This window comes from Hypomesus nipponensis, chromosome 28 (assembly GCF_054491055.1).
Source record: "Hypomesus nipponensis isolate SF chromosome 28, ASM5449105v1, whole genome shotgun sequence".
NCBI classification, from domain to species: Eukaryota; Metazoa; Chordata; class Actinopteri; order Osmeriformes; family Osmeridae; genus Hypomesus; species Hypomesus nipponensis.
The window spans coordinates 6,430,395-6,445,994 of NC_140388.1; the positions used below are offsets into that span (position 1 = coordinate 6,430,395).

At 41.8% G+C, this 15,600-nt stretch overlaps 2 protein-coding genes across 3 annotated transcripts in view; both read right to left on the reverse strand.

The window, feature by feature from the left end:
• slc4a4a (solute carrier family 4 member 4a) overlaps window positions 1–2,379 on the reverse strand; it is a 34,412-nt gene extending 32,033 nt beyond the window's left edge. Inside the window, exon 1 of the mRNA XM_084695173.1 lies at window positions 2,035–2,379. Coding sequence (XP_084551299.1) covers window positions 2,035–2,242 — 208 coding nt within the window. The 5' untranslated portion in view covers window positions 2,243–2,379. The remainder of the gene's footprint in view (window positions 1–2,034) is intronic.
• Window positions 2,380–9,562: 7,183 nt separating this feature from the next.
• On the reverse strand, window positions 9,563–14,214 carry grsf1 (G-rich RNA sequence binding factor 1). 2 transcript variants are annotated; one of them, XM_084695151.1, is made up of 9 exons: window positions 13,838–14,214; window positions 13,086–13,233; window positions 12,801–12,956; window positions 12,465–12,599; window positions 12,181–12,319; window positions 11,444–11,577; window positions 11,029–11,108; window positions 10,559–10,694; window positions 9,563–10,404 (listed from the first exon to the last, which is right to left on the reverse strand). In XM_084695151.1, the coding sequence occupies exons 1-9, from the start codon at window positions 14,063–14,065 to the stop codon at window positions 10,349–10,351; spliced, it is 1,212 nt and encodes a 403-aa protein (XP_084551277.1). In that variant the 5' UTR covers window positions 14,066–14,214; the 3' UTR covers window positions 9,563–10,348. The 2 variants fall into 2 exon arrangements, 1 of the variants encoding a protein (XP_084551277.1); XR_014751074.1 differs by lacking the exon at window positions 11,029–11,108 and having other exon boundaries at window positions 10,264–10,404.
• Between the last annotated feature and the right edge of the window lie 1,386 nt (window positions 14,215–15,600).

The following is a 15,600-nucleotide window of genomic DNA, read 5'->3' on the forward strand; positions in this document are numbered from 1 at the left end:
CGTGACATTGCTTTGCGTCAACTTCAAATGTCGGGCGTCTCACAGCAATCTGCTGACATGAGTTTTGTGTGTTTTGTGTGAAATATACAGTATATATATATATATATATATATACACACATTATATATATATATATATATATATATATATATATACATACATACACACATACACACATACACATACACACACACACACACACATACACACACACACACATATATATATATATACACACACACACACACACACGTACTTAAAATAAAACTTGAAACCCAGCATTCGCTAACAGAATTTGAAAAAAAGATCTAAATACATACAGACTACACTATATGGCTCTGGTGTGCTACTAATACTGATGATAATGAGCCCTTGAGCACTTCCTGGTCACCCCCAGCGTTCCTCAACAAAGGCTCAGTGAGATCGCTTTCAAACAGCGTTCATTGAGCATACTGACTGAAACTGTGGCCACACACAGCACATGACAACATGAGGAAGCCACAGAACACAACAAACGCTTATCTTCATCCTCCGAAAACAACGACACTCATTCTTTCGGCAAATTCACAATGGGTCGTGTTGTGAGTTGTTTATTCCGATGCCAACTAGTCCAGTATCCTAGAGACAGAGGCTGGAACATTGTAAGAAAGAGCTTAGACCCTCTGCATCCTCTACCTATTCTAATGTCATGACCTCATATATTTAAGTTTGAGCCATACTGGATGACCTAAAGTGAAGTGGCATTCCTCAGAAGGCATACACTTCTTTACTCAGCAATAACTGTGATGGAGCCCTATGCAACGTTGGCATTGAGAAGCATGGGGCAGGTAAGTAGCAGGGGACAGGTGAAAGAGAGGGTCAAAATCAAACAACGCACTGTCAGGGCGATACGGTGTGTGTGTGTGTGTATACATGTATATATATACATGTATACATGAGAGAGAGAGAGAGAGAGAGAGAGAGAGAGAGAGAGAGAGAGAGAGAGAGAGAGCTGGAAAAGAAGAACTACACATTGCCAGAGCATCTTTGTATCCAACTTAGCCTTTTCTCTTGGTAGAATTTATGTAATTTCTGGATTTTTTCCTAAAAGAACACTCAAAGCTGAATTTTTGGCACCACAATCACCACCAGAAACCAAGCAAAAGCTGCAGGGTGTGTCAAGTGCCAGTGCACCATGACTTACCAACAACAAGCTAATACAAACTCACATCTGAAAAAAAGTTTGATCTTAGATTCAAGATTGGAACAGAGTAAATACAGTACCAGTCAAACGTTTGGACACATTTTCCCAATATTTGTATTGGGCTTTTGGTTTTCCATCTCCAATTTTATTACCATGAAACTTGATGTTTATTATATTCATTTATAAAAATATTATATTCATTTATAATCATATATGCTTTTGATATTCCCTGTCATAGCTCCGCATCAAAGTATCATGTGTGCCATTTGAACACAAGTAGATTACATTCCGACAGAAGGTTTGGTAGTTGGCAGTTATAGAAGCACAAATGCAATGAGGGACTGTGACGTCAATATTCAATACTGAGTAGAGTGGTCTTACCAAAGGACTGGAAACCATACTACAGTATTATAGACTACGATTGTTTTATCTGTGTTGTCCAACAGCCCTAAGAGAAGATTAGGCAGGTAAACAAAAGGTCACGTGATCCGTCCTGCATCTACAACTATTTAGGTGAGCATTTAAGTGATGAAAAAGCACTTTGTATCCTTGTTAGTTATCCTTCTAGAAACTGCTGAACTGCTCAATGACAGGTATGTAGACTATGTAGCAAATGTTCCACTTCTACAGAATGATTCTTCAAACAAAAAAATAATTACCTCCCAACTCCTTTCAGGGAGAAGTTTACTTCCATTAAAGTAAGCTGTATTGTCCCTTGTGTCTTGTCAGATAGTTCCCAGTATTTCTATATCATTTTTTGATACAAACAACTTGTTGTTGGTAAGTCATTCGATGTAAACAATTGTAAGTGGTGTGACTTTCTGAGCGATATAGAACCAAAATGGTCTTACCTTCCACTTCCTCATCATCGCAGACATGTTTGACGAAAGACGCCCCCCGGTCCAACACCGCCTCGTCCTCCATCCTGTAGTAGTAGAAGAAGAAGAAAGACTGCTCACACTTTTCCTCCAGCGACAGCGTGGAGCCATAGAACTTGGGCTCGTTCACTTGGAGCGTGTTAGGACTGGGAGTGAGTCGGGTGCTGCTGGAAGCGTCCATTTTGTTGCCTGTCCAAGACTCATGTACAGAATATCCTTCTCCCTGCACCCCTAACTAGAAAAAGTGATGTTTTCTGTGCTGGCGGCTGTGTGCTCTTGGGCAGCCCAAGATCTGAGGAAGGCTTCCGTCCTTGAAAAGGGCAGTGCGCCGGGATAGGCAGGTAAACACTAATGTAGGTAATCCATCCAAAGAGGGGGCAGGGAAGGGTAGATTGGCCAGCTTCGAGTCTAATTCCGGGTGACTACCATAGAAGAGACAGCTTGTGGTCATGCACAGGATCTTATTTGGGTTCAGTGAGCAACGGCGCACACAGTGTTTGATTACAATAGTCACCGTCTGATTCGGCGTCAGTTGAACTTCTGTTCTGATAATTGCTCACAGACATACACACAGACGTAGGACATCTCATCCTCATTCCTCACCCCTCCCCCATCGCCCCAAACCCTTCCTTCCAAACCGAGCAGGTCTGTCTTGCACTCATCCGCCCTTAAAGGATTAGCCCAGCTTTACTTTAATGACATCCTACTAGCACATAATAGCCCTTGGTGTGTAAGACTCAATCATGACCCTGGATGTCTCTACAGCATAGTGGAGACAAATGTGGAAAACTAGCTAAATATTAAAAAACCGGCGTAGTAAATATTAGTTTGAAGACCATGTTAAGTTGTTGCTATACATTTGATAGTTATCCCAGTGGAAGGTAGTTTTCCATCATACATAACAAAAAAAAAAACTAAAAAATATGTTTTATTAAAACTTCCTGCATTGGACTCAAACAGCAGGTTTTCTGGAGTTGTAACACTTCACCATCTGCTAGATGGACGAATCTGGGCCTGACGATTGCCATCAGGACGTTACATGCCCGATTGCATATTACCAACCATGTCATGTGATGTACAGTTTAGTGAAGGAGTATTGACATGGGGCTAGGCCACGTCTTTCCGGTGCATACAATCTGAATGCTCAACCCAGCTATGACATTCTAAACTAGACTTCAGCTCTTGAAGCTTTGTGGCAAATGTTTGGGGTTAACCCTAACCCCGTACAAACATGGTTTGTTGAGATGAAAGTGCAAAAACATGACTGGCTGCAGGGGGCCTTAATGATGCATCGTGTGTCACTGAACAGCGCGTCATGATCACTTCCTCCTTCGCTTGACCAATCCGGGGTTTGATCTTGGCTCCTCTGAGTCATGCAGGTGGCTGGTGTTTACACTGAGGAGTGAGTTTAACCGACATAGCTCCTCCCCCTAAACTCACACTTGTGCGCACTAACACTAAACCACCTCAACTAGTCAAGCTGTATGCCAAACTGTGTATGCCATCTACGCCACCAAAAAGCTCGCTGTATGAGTTGAATCGATACAACTCAGTTCCCCCTGTATTGTTAAATAACCATGTTCGGCTATGTCAGGCCTTAGTTGAGGGCCGAGTTGACTGGGCCTACTCCATGTCAGAGACAGACCCTTTTTGATGGGTGTCCCATGAAGGTCATGAGACGTTTCAGTGTTCTCTACAGCAGAGGCCACGGAGAAAAAGTGTCCATGTTTCATTCTGCTGGATGAGAAGTGCTGGTGCTGGTGTTGGCGCACACACTGAATAAGTGATTTGAGAACGGGTTTATTTGAGGTCCAATGCATACATGAAAAATTACATATTTCATCGTTGCCATTAGATAGCACTAGGCCGACATTGTCCTCCATGTTCCAGCTTTCAATGAAAATGATATCCAATTAAATTTTTATCATTTTCAGGACAATTTTTATGATATTTGTGTAACTACTGCTTCATTACATTTCCAGACACATTGATTCACATGTCATAAACCAGATGAATTATTTTGAAACTGACATCACATATAATCTGTACACCACCACAGACCAATAAAAAGCATAACTCTTGAATATTCTTCAATAAAAATAACCAGCACATTACACAAGATGTGAGGTTATTTTTTGTATGTTGTATATTTGGTGCACTATTCTGCTGTGCTAACATTAGACAGCAAATGGGGGGGGGGATTCTTCTTTTCATATGCAAAGTGAAAAGGTATTAAACTCTTCTCTATTATCAGATTTGTCAAATATGGATACAGCTTGATTTAAACGTTGAATGGAAGGGTTAGACTACCTGTTCTCTGGATTTACTGATGCCTCCCTTCAAGTCCCCTAGTGCTTGTCAACTGTCTAATCATTATACCGAAGGCTTCTTACTCTTTTGCCACCTATGGAACAAACATTGAAATAACAAGCTGACACATTTAAATGCCCTATTCTGCAAATAAGCCTAAACCTTTTTAAGTCTATTCCTTGACATGTTGCACATTACTCCAGAAAAATGTCCCAACGTTTATTTAAATTAAACATATGATCATGTATTAAAGTTACAGATAAGATAACATTGATTGTCGGTGAAGGATGGCAAAAAACGTATTCTTCAAATTGTAATAAGACAGTAACGTAACTGTCATGGGGAAAAGTAAAGGGAACCTATGCTTTACCATTATCGGACATCAAGTGGTATCTACAATGTTAAATTATTTCGTTTAATGCAGGTATCCGTTTCAGTCCTAGTTTATTTATTTTTAATGTAGGGCCTAATTAAGGAATGTAGTAAAGTCCTTACTTAATAGTCACTCGGTTATAGTATGGTAGCTGGTGTCTTGAACAAGCATATAGAGCAACTGGATCTAACATTGCCGATGAGAGCATCCTTCAATCCTGTAGTGAAGTCTAGCTGATGGATGTGCCTAGGAATCGCATATTCTACTCAACATCCATATAATTAGCAGCGTGAAAAAAATTAATCACACGTTCAAAATGTATTTTATCCTTGCACAATGATTATCGAAAATAAAGATAATTTATCCGATGCTCTGTATGACAATTAATGACGCCAATGATGAATGGGAATCCAAATGGGGATCAATTGCCTTTCATAATAATCCACTTTGAAGCACAACTATGAATTACACAAAATACAGCTGTATAGCATGATCATAATAAAGTCTTACTTCTTGGCGGCACTCATCTCAAGTGGTTTTTGAAAAGAAATCCACACAATCCGGAGTTCAAGAAGTTACAGCTGGCGCGCGTTGATGCGTCTCCTGAATGAGATACATTTTAGAAAGCAGCGTTAAACTTGTAGAATACATTTCTAAGTTGGTTAGAGCCACACAATAATCATTCAAACGCTGGGGCTGCAACAACTTCTCTGAATATACTATGTTTGTACAGGTTTCCCTTATGCATCCTACTGGAAGTCGGACTAGATTCAATCTCAGCGCATAGGACGGACTAAATAGTGACGCTACATACCTGAAATTAGTTCTTTGGCTACTGTCTCTCACCCTGTCGACAGCATGTATACCAGGTCAATAAACTGAAAGCTGCAACTCCTTGACCCTTTAGAGTCGCACTTATCTGGGGAAGAACCATCCCACAGTCAACGTCACACCTAAAGTGGGAGGTCAAAGCATTGAGACAATGTTTTACCAAATGCAGGCATCCATTCAAGCCTAACAAATCTTTCATGATTCTTTTTTATAGGGCTATTATTTACTGTCGTATACATTTGTGTCAAGAATAGACAAAATAAGTTTAATGGAGCCAATTACCTAAAATTTAATTTGGACATGTAGTCAACAGTACTATCGGTCTATACTGCCACTTATTTAAAAGTAGGCTATGACGATATGTTACATCAAAGTACAGTCGTGATATGGTTTGATTATATAGCGACATCTAATGGAATAATACATATACGACATACATTTGATACAGCAGCGCAGCAATATTTTAACAGCTTACTTGAAGGCCTTCTTCAAGGGCATGTTGCATCTACAGTAAAAACGTCACATTATTTAAATGTGTCCTGCGAGGGCATGTTGCATCTAACGTAAAAACGTCACATTATTTAAATGTGGCCTAGCGTTTTGAACAGGAAAGCGACAAAAAGGGACAGCGCTGTCAAAGCTTTGACCTGATTGGGTGAAACTCACCAATAATCTACAACTCAAACCAGCGATCCACCATCATGGTAAAAAAAACGTTAATTTTTTTTATGTAAGTAAATACTACAGATTAGAGAACAGATGTTTAGTTATCAGCCCTTAAGCGAGGGTTTGATCAAGCGCCTAACACCCTATCACACACTGCAGGTGGATGTATACAGTATGTGGCATGAGTCTGATACCCTGTCAGACCGCAGCCAGGCATGCATCTGTGTGTGTTCTCTATGAAAATCATACAGGCTGTGTCAATGAGGTGCACTTTAAGATGGACTCCTCAGTACAAGGACACCTGCTCAGTGAACAACTCACTCCAAAATCATGGACATTATTATGGAGTTCCTCCCTAGTTGCAGCTACTTCAGCCTTCTCTCTTCTATGGATGTCAGGTGTGTAGCAGAGCAAGTGGACCCAAACAAATGAAAGGCAGTAACAAAACACTTTCAATTGAACTCAGACACAAAACTTAGCATCTAAGGTACATAGAAGCCAAAAACAACTAAGATAGGTAAACATGTAGAGGCAGGATAACTTAGGAAATAACTTACACAAGCAGGGACGCAACCACCAGCGCTGGCAGGGTGACAATAGACTACAGCTGGGTGAGTACTAACGAGACAAGTATAGGGAGCTTGGAAGCAGGGGAGGCAGGGAGAGATCCGTTCCACTTCTGTTTCATAAAAAAAGAAGTAATCCCCTCGAATCCATGTCATACTTTACTCAACATCCTTGCTCTCATGGTTATGGTGAGTTTTGACCTTTGTTTGTGGCACAACATTTAGCCATTAAGGAGTATGAGGTAAATGTCGGATGGCTAGCTTGCTAACCATCTACACCACAGTATGACATTTTAAGTTGGACTCAAACTGTTTTTGTCCTCACAAAAAGTGTCCCCACCCCCCCCCCCAAAGTGTGACTCACCCTTTCACCCTCGACACTGAGAATGAAAAGGAAACACCCGGAAGGCAGGGACCACACTAGACAAACACTGGGGCACGGCTGTGGCAAGGGAAGTTTTCCTCTAGATATTGCTCTGAGATTTACCCACAACTGTATTAGTGAGTTGGGGTTACTATATTGACATATAAGGCCCGGCTTGCAGCCTGCGTCCCAATTCATCCCCCATATGTTTAACCCCTGTGTTCTCTTCGGGTCATTCTGACCCATCAGTCATTGTGACCCACCGTCATTTGCAACAAGTTAACCGCATACAAAAACAAAATGAAGCATTTTCTTTACCGTTGGGCTGTCTCAGATCCCCCACATTGCGAAGGTTTCAAGAAAATTATTTTAATTTGCTTTTGTATTGGGTAAACACAACTATGGTTCATTATGAACCTTTTGGTTATGTGACCCGAAGGCAGCACAAGGGTTAATAAGGTTGAGCTCACAGCTCTGTGCAGGTCAAGTTTTTCAAATCTCGACAAACCATTTGTTAGTGGACCTTGCTTTGGGCATGTGGGGCATTGCCATGACGATACAGGAAAGGGCCTTCCCTAAAATGTGGCCAAGAATACGAAAGCCAAGAATAATTTAGGCTGTCATTGTGTGGTAAAGTTTAGACTTCCCTCAGTGGAACTATGGTGCCTAGCTTGGATGATGAAGATCAGGCCCAGATCTTTACTTCTTCTTCATTGAACTTTACACTGAGCATTCTCGGCGAAGTGTTCTCCTCAAGTGTCGAAGTGTTCTCCTGAAGTGTTCTCCTGGCATACATCAAACCTGGATTCCTCACCATCTCTCAGATGATGAAGCTTGATTATCACTCCAGAGTTTCCACCAGAGTCCAATAAAACCTAGCTGTACATCCATTCCAGCAGAGACTCGGCATTGCATATCCATCCATGTGATTTTAGGCTTGCTGCTCGGCCATGGAAACTCATTTCACAAATCGCAAAGAGTTATAGTAATTTCATGGCTTCCAGGGGCAGTTTAGAGAGACTAGATAGCTTGGTAGTCTTGCAATCCGAGGACAGGCTGACATGCTTTTGCGCCACACGCTTCAACACTGAGCAGCTGTGCTCTGGCAGTTGGTGGAGCTTAAAAGTTTACAGTTGAGCCACTGTTGCTCCCAAACATTTCAGTTTCAAGCCCAGAACTAGGTAGAATGTGAAACCCCTTCAAACACCTCTGCTATCAACATCGTTTGAGAGGGCAAAACAACAGTCGCACGCCATGATAATGTATTCAGAATTGCAGGGAAAATATTTCAGGAAAATAAATGTTAGTTAAAATACTGTGTTACCAATGAGACTCTGTGCTCTTCTTAATGTTATGTTTGCTATGTACTGTACTGTATAGAGTTACAGTTTGAGATGTTCCATGTGGCACAGTTAGTGAGGGCTTTCAGAAGCATTAAGATGGCATGTCATTGTTTTGAAGTTTGAAATGAGTTCTAGATACAAATGCTTCAGATCCTCCCTGCACTGCTTCTCGGCTTTAGGTTGAAGCCACCTCATGCGTTTGAAGTCAAATTGCCTCAAGAGGAATGCTTTCTATCCTTACTACTTTTTAATGTCTTCATACATCTCTAAAGCAGTAAAGAATTCATGGAATGTGTTCGGTAAAACCAGGTGAGGCTCCCTGTTCAAAGTAAATTGTCAACAAAAAGCAAATGTCTTGCGGTACAAGGTTGTGGAAGCAGAATTAGGCAAGTAAACAAAATGCTTGGGTGTAGTGTTTTTGTTTGTAAAGTATGTGGACAATTAACACCATCTTCAGGTCAAAAGATGAACTGCCCCTTTTATGAATGTTCCAGTGGGATGGTACAGTTCATTAGTCACCTCAATTGATCCAATATTATTTCAACTTGAATTGAATTATGGCATGTGGAATATGCCATAATCATGTCATTTATGATCTGGAAGTTAAACAATGGACACTGCTATTGCTTGAGATGTAGTCCAAACACACTAAGTGGGCTTTCAAATCATAGAAAAGAACTAGCAAAAGCATAAACTACCCAAAACACATGTAAGTCTTTCCAAAACTCAATTGAAACTCACACTGTGTGTGTTTTTATGCAGTTAAAAGTTGTGGACTGTTTAATATGTAATAGTCCACTGTTTAATATATAATAGTAGCCATCTATGATGGAGATATTAGGCTGTTTTTAGCAATGCCATCTGTCACTAAAGCTGTGGTTAATTTGATTCGAAGCTGCAGTCACTCACTTCACCAGCCAACAGATGTCGACCAACTGGCAACATCACAGCTTAATTAAATGGGACTGACCTGACATCACAAGTACTCACCATCAGAAAGTAGTTTGTTATACGTCCCTATGGACCCAATAATAAAATAAAGTATAGGTTAGAATTTTAATTTTTTTATTCAGCCAAGACATGGTGTGTTACAGCCTTGTAGCACAACTTTGTACAGAATCAATTTGAAGGATGCATTACTGAAATTCAGAAAGGGTCAGTTTCCCATTCGATCGCCGTAACCCTTAGGACGTGATTTGCCAAACAAGCTGTCTATCATACTTCTGGGTTGAGTATTGGCTGCAGGTGCTGTCATCTACACCAGCCAGATGTGACTATGGGTTCATGAAATCGAGCCAGCTAGATATTCAATGACTTAAGCATTATATTACGTAACACATATGACACATTCCACAGGATCCCATTGATTTTCTGCTAACAACAATTTCTGTTTTTCCAGTACTATTTGTCATCGTCGGTACACAATTGCAACTGCTTTGTCAAGATAGTCCTTAATGTCATCAGGTCAGCCTAAAAAAGCACAATCCAATCCTTTGTGTTTTTGATGTAAATCACATTCTAGGATTTACAGGTTTAATTTGTTTTCACGGTTTTCCTACAGTAAACAGTTTGAACATTTTCACTTGGTCCTCTTAAATTAACTATGCTAGCAAAACTTTGCAAATTCATTATTAATAACCTAATGATGGCTTCTAATGATGTCATGTGTTCGACCGCATTCCATGGATGTATTTCTTTGAACCAATTATCCTGGTGGTTCTGTTTGGGAGGCACACAGAGCACCCACACAGAGCACGACTAGAAAACAAGTGAAAGGGGCCAAGGAGACACGAGATAAGGAGGCAGCATCTCCAGCCTTCTCCCCGCCACACCGTTACACTTGATCTTCCACTGGTGCCGAATTCAGGAACAACTCGATGTATCGCTCATCTGGACAAAGGGGAAAAAAATATAGAAAATGATGTCGAAAATATAAAAAGGATTCCTCAGGTATACCCACTATGCAATGACGACACACAATTCAAAACATGGGTGATTTTCAAGGATTTTCTACGTGAGAATCAATTTTCCACCCATAACTTACCAATACGGGCCTTGTCTCTCGACATGGCAGAGACGGCGTCTTTGTGACTCGCGAAGAAAACTTGGGCCTCTCCGCTGGGCCGGCCGTCAGGGCCGTACTCGAGGAGGACTCTGGACAGCGCTAAAGGAGAGAAGAACTGGAAAAGCACAGGCCAATCACAACGCCTGAATTCCTTTTTCGACACGGTCACATGTTCTTCGAGATCACAGTGCATCTGCTTCCTGTTACTACATCCTGTTCATCATGGTGACTTTTGTTTCTGAACTCAGCAGTCATTTCTATCACGACAGATAAACATGAGGATAAAGGATGAATATAAACGTGCAAGATGGCACCGTTATCTACGGCATTGCACATCATTCACCAAACACATCCACATTTGATATTTACAGTGACAGGCCATTTCAAACACGAGCTACACGTTTCACTCCATCTTCCCTTCACGTCCGTGCATAACGCGTGTGTCATACCTCAACCACGTCTTCTCCCGTGGCATGAAAGGGCAGTCCTCTCATGTGGACGTAGTGTAGGGCCGGTGCAGGCGGGTGTCCTGACAGAAGACCACACAAGAACACAGCCTGCTAGAGTCTAGTCCACTTCGCTTCACAGCCAACACAGCTTGAATCTCCCCAGACCTCGCTTCGCCCGCGAGTGGCCGTCCAGTTGTGACTCATCAGTGTGTGTATGCACTCATGTCACCTCTGAAGGCAACTGGTTCAACCCAAATCTTATTTAGAGGGGCTCACGTCAAACGGAGGGGGGTGAATCTTTATGCAGTCCACACTTTTCATGTCGGTAAATTATTTTGAAGTAGCGAATATTATTGAAAAGATGATCGTCTTAGATAGCGACAATGCACTGTGTTCTAGTGAAGGAGTTACTGACCGGCTATTGGGTTTGGATGTGCGTCTTTGTTGTGTCTCCTGGGAAGAGAAGAAGGACTGGTTCGGCTCGACGTGGGCTCCGCCCTGCGCCTGCTGAGAATTTCCCCTTTCTGACTAGGAAACACCTCGATATATCTGTCAAACACACATTCAGACAGGCAAAACATCCCATTCGTTTGTACAGCAAAAAAATACATCCCACCGTCATGTATATGAAGCAGCGTCGACTCCAACAAAGCGAAACAGAATCCTGGGGAATGTGGAGGTTAGCTGTGGTCATAAGCAGGCCCAAACGGAATACGCGGGGCCAAAATTCAGACGAAAACCCACGGATTATCAAGTAGAACGAATTGGTCTGAGGCTAAATGTAAATACACTTTTCAACTCATATTACGTCTCTGTTATTAAAACGTTGGCCAAAAATGCTAAGAATCGAAAAGTAAACATTTATCGACCCAAATTACAGCAAGAGACAGGGCCAGGGAGTTTTCAGACAATCTTTGAGGACGGTTTAATACTTTTTTGCAAAGTCTGTCAACATTCAATCGACCATATTTGCAGTCAAACTGTTGTGGAACATCTTCGGTCGCTCCGACATAAGAACAGGAAGGCTAGCGGAATTCCGCAGCTTTTCAGTCTGAATAACTGCAGAAAATATGAAAAAAATCTGCCTATTCCGTTTGGGCCTGGTCATAAGGCAGCACTCTATGGGCAGCCACATGTCAACAATTAGCCTACCTGTTCCCAATGAGCTCCCGGTCTCTCTGAAGGGCTTGTTGAACCATCTCGTGGGAGGAGAACTGCACAAACGCCTCCCCCTTAAGTCTCCCTTTGCCATCGGTGACAAAAGTAACTCCATTTTTGACGACATCCAAACCTAGGGATGATAAAACGTTTTTTTTTTTCTTTTTTTTTTCAGACCAAAACAAATCATCGTTTTGAAGTGTGGAAAACTTGTGTTTGATTCTGCCACGTTGAAAGACATTTTCAGGAACTTCAAAACCACGAGGCTGGAAGCTTACCCGAGAAGAAGAAGAGAATGTCTGCTTCAGTGCAACTGTAGGGAAGGCCTCGGAGGCGTACCACACCATCCTCGGCCGGGAGCTGAACGGACTTCTTCAGGATGGCCTCAGCATCGCCATCAGTCACTTCATACACTAGACGAGACGCAGACAACACGGCACCTTACCACAGAGCTCCCGCATTCTAGCGTTTCAACACTACACCTCAAAGACAACGCATGCCACTGGAAAGCACGAAAACTGATGTTTTTTGGCAATAAAAGACTTGACCCAAAACTCGAATTAAAACGGGCTACGTTTTGTATCAAAATAAGGACGAATGAAAAATGCCCTTGCCTTCTACATAGCGGGGCCCAAGGTACTGCCTGTGTTTCTCCAAGGCTTTGCTGACGTCCTCTTCGTGCTCCACCTCTATGAAGGCCTGGCCGCTCGGTTTACCGTCTTGGTTCACAGTCAGGTGGATTCCCTTTACCCCATCACGGACTCGGCACTCTGAAAGAGTTCCCAAACAAACGGACGATAAAAGGTTTGTGGTGCGCGTAGGAGCGACGCACGCTGGGGAAAAAAGGGCAACCGCTTGTGCGGGATGTTGGATTCTTGCACCATCGTGCAGGTCTTTACCGGAGAAAAAGTGCAGGAGGTCGACAGCCGTGCATGTCCATGGAAGTCCTTTGGCGAGGATGATGTAGACTTCCTTTTTTGGAGGCTCAGGATCTGTTCTGTATTCTGGGAGAGGCGGGTACTCTTCCGATTCAATTGGTGTTTCTGCCTGAAAAAAATGGAAGTCACGGGGATATGAAGTCTGTCATAACTGTGTCGTAAAAATATAGCGACTGATTTATTGTTTATATTTGTAGTGTCTTCAGCAGAAAGACCATTTATTTTGGATTAATTATTTTCACAAAATAAAGTTTTATTAATAAACAAATCTGAAAAGGCATTGTGTTAAAATGAAATTATTTTTGGGATGAATAGTTATTATGAAGGGTAAATAAATCATTGGAGTTTGTCAGCGACACCTGTCAGCGACCCCCCTCTCCTACAACTTGTGCTCCATGTGTTCAGACCCCTGACCTTCCTTCATCACACTCCAACAATGTTTGAACAACTGTATAACAAAACAGAACACACGGCTATCCCATGATTTGAACCAAGAATATCTAGCAATTCTATCGTGCCTTTAGATTTACAATACGAATACATGGAATAACCGAAGTCTCTTGGCGGCATGTGTACCCGGCTTTACAAGCTAGATGAAAAGGTCAAGAGCCGCCAACGGGAGTCATACGATAAACACACCTTATGTAGTTGTTTTGTTTACTTACTGTCAGGGGGAAACAAGTGCATTGGATCTAAACAATTAGCACACAAACCTTATAGGATAGTCCACGTTGGTTGATTTGCCAATTCAACTGACTCGGAAGTTTGGGGGTGTTGGTTGTCAGTGCAGCTTGGTAATGGTACAGATTAATTGCGCCACATCTAGCGGATTTATCAATTTCGTTGTTCCATACAGACTTGCTCTGTGACAGTATTTTCCTCTCCACGCGCCTTGCTGTAAAACAGCGATGGAATGCAAATAATATTGACTTTCCAGACATTATAAAATTAGACGCTGTCGTGCGGTACAAGATCGGTTACAAATGGTTTAAGACACACAATTACGGCACTGGAAACCCCAATCATTAACTACCGAGTTGTACAGTGCGTAGGCAGTTCAACTCATGTTCGATTTCTCATCAAGGACGACGGACAGTTCGAGGTCAAAGTGTAAATTAAGTGTAAGATTCGCCACACACTTTGCGCGTGTCGACATCTAGAGGTTTGGAAGGCATTTGCAGCCTTTATTCTTCTTTGAATTTGTTTGACGGATCACATCCAACTTAAAAAGGAATAGACCGCCACCTACTGTGCAGGAATGTTTGGCCAGTCACGGCATAGGCATACCAATTTTTTATACTGATAGCTGTCAAACTGCCAGAATTAAAATACAATACCATTTTGGGAGTTATGATTCCTGATCAAATTTACAAGTTAAATTATTGTGGCAAAACAATGAAACCACAGATCTGCTAAGACCAGACCATTGTTCTTAGTTTTCATTAATGAGTTAATACGTTTTAAGAAGGCAGAATAAAACAAGCCTTGGAAGATTTTTGAATCCACACAAATTTTACACACAAGGGACAGAAGAAAGAGGTCACTTTTTTAATATACATTTTTGGTGGCATTTATGCCATTGTGTATTTCTGACAGAAATTGTGTGTTTTTGGAGGGAAATGTGGGTCGAGGGAGAGACGGGATGAGAGACGGTAAAGGCCCTGGGTTGGGTTGGTGTAAGGCCTTAGACAGCATGATACACTCACTAGTCTGGTGAACCACCGGGGCACCCAAGTGTTATTACCAAACAAAAACAATGACATCATCCTTTGGTTGTAGTTGGCAGGCAGTTTCCTCCGGGTTAAAACATTGTCTCACAGGCTTGCTGGCTAGCTTTATTGCTGTACGCCGCTACAGCAAAATCTATAACTGCACTGCTATCACATTGAATGATTATAGGTAGAACAAGGTACCAGTGCAGCAGCTAGTTTAGAAGTTAATGACATTAGAAGTACATTTTTTACTTTGTATTTTATTTCACATAATTTTATATGACCCTCTAAAATGTTATGTAATTTGCTAACCATGCTAGGATAATCTGATGAATGGAATTCTAACGATTGTACACACTAAACTTGTATGTTTATTTCTTAGGTATTTAACCCCCACCTGAATAAATGTAGGCTGCATAAAGTAAATTGCATGTTTATTGCAATGTGTGTGTGTGCGTGCGTGATTGTGTGTGTGTGTGTGTGAGAGTGTGTGTGTGTGCACGCCTGTGCTGATGGCCAATGAGAGCACATTACACAGGGAAACAGGTCTGTGTTGCAGGGGGAGCGATTGATTGGCCATTTCCATGCTAATGAGTTAAGATGCTGCAGAAGAGACAGAATAACTGTGGCCCCAACATTTATAAATACGGCTGATGCAAAGAAAAATGGAAATTAAACCTTTTAGTTTAATAAATGTGTGGCGTCGGTGGCAAAGCGAGCGATTTGCATTTCCATTTGCCCAATAATGAAACAGCAGGGTCATG

Excerpts from the sequence above, each read along its gene's own strand:
- grsf1 (XM_084695151.1), bottom strand. The coding sequence starts at position 14,065 with ATGTCTGGAAAGTCAATATTATTTGCATTCCATCGCTGTTTTACAGCA. Across the intron at positions 11,578-12,180 it reads CGGGAGCTCATTGGGAACAG|ATATATCGAGGTGTTTCCTA; the intron begins GTAGGCTAATTG and ends TGTGTTTGACAG. Across the intron at positions 10,695-11,028 it reads CGGGAGAAGACGTGGTTGAG|TTCTTCTCTCCTTTAGCGCT; the intron begins GTATGACACACG and ends GTGCTTTTCCAG.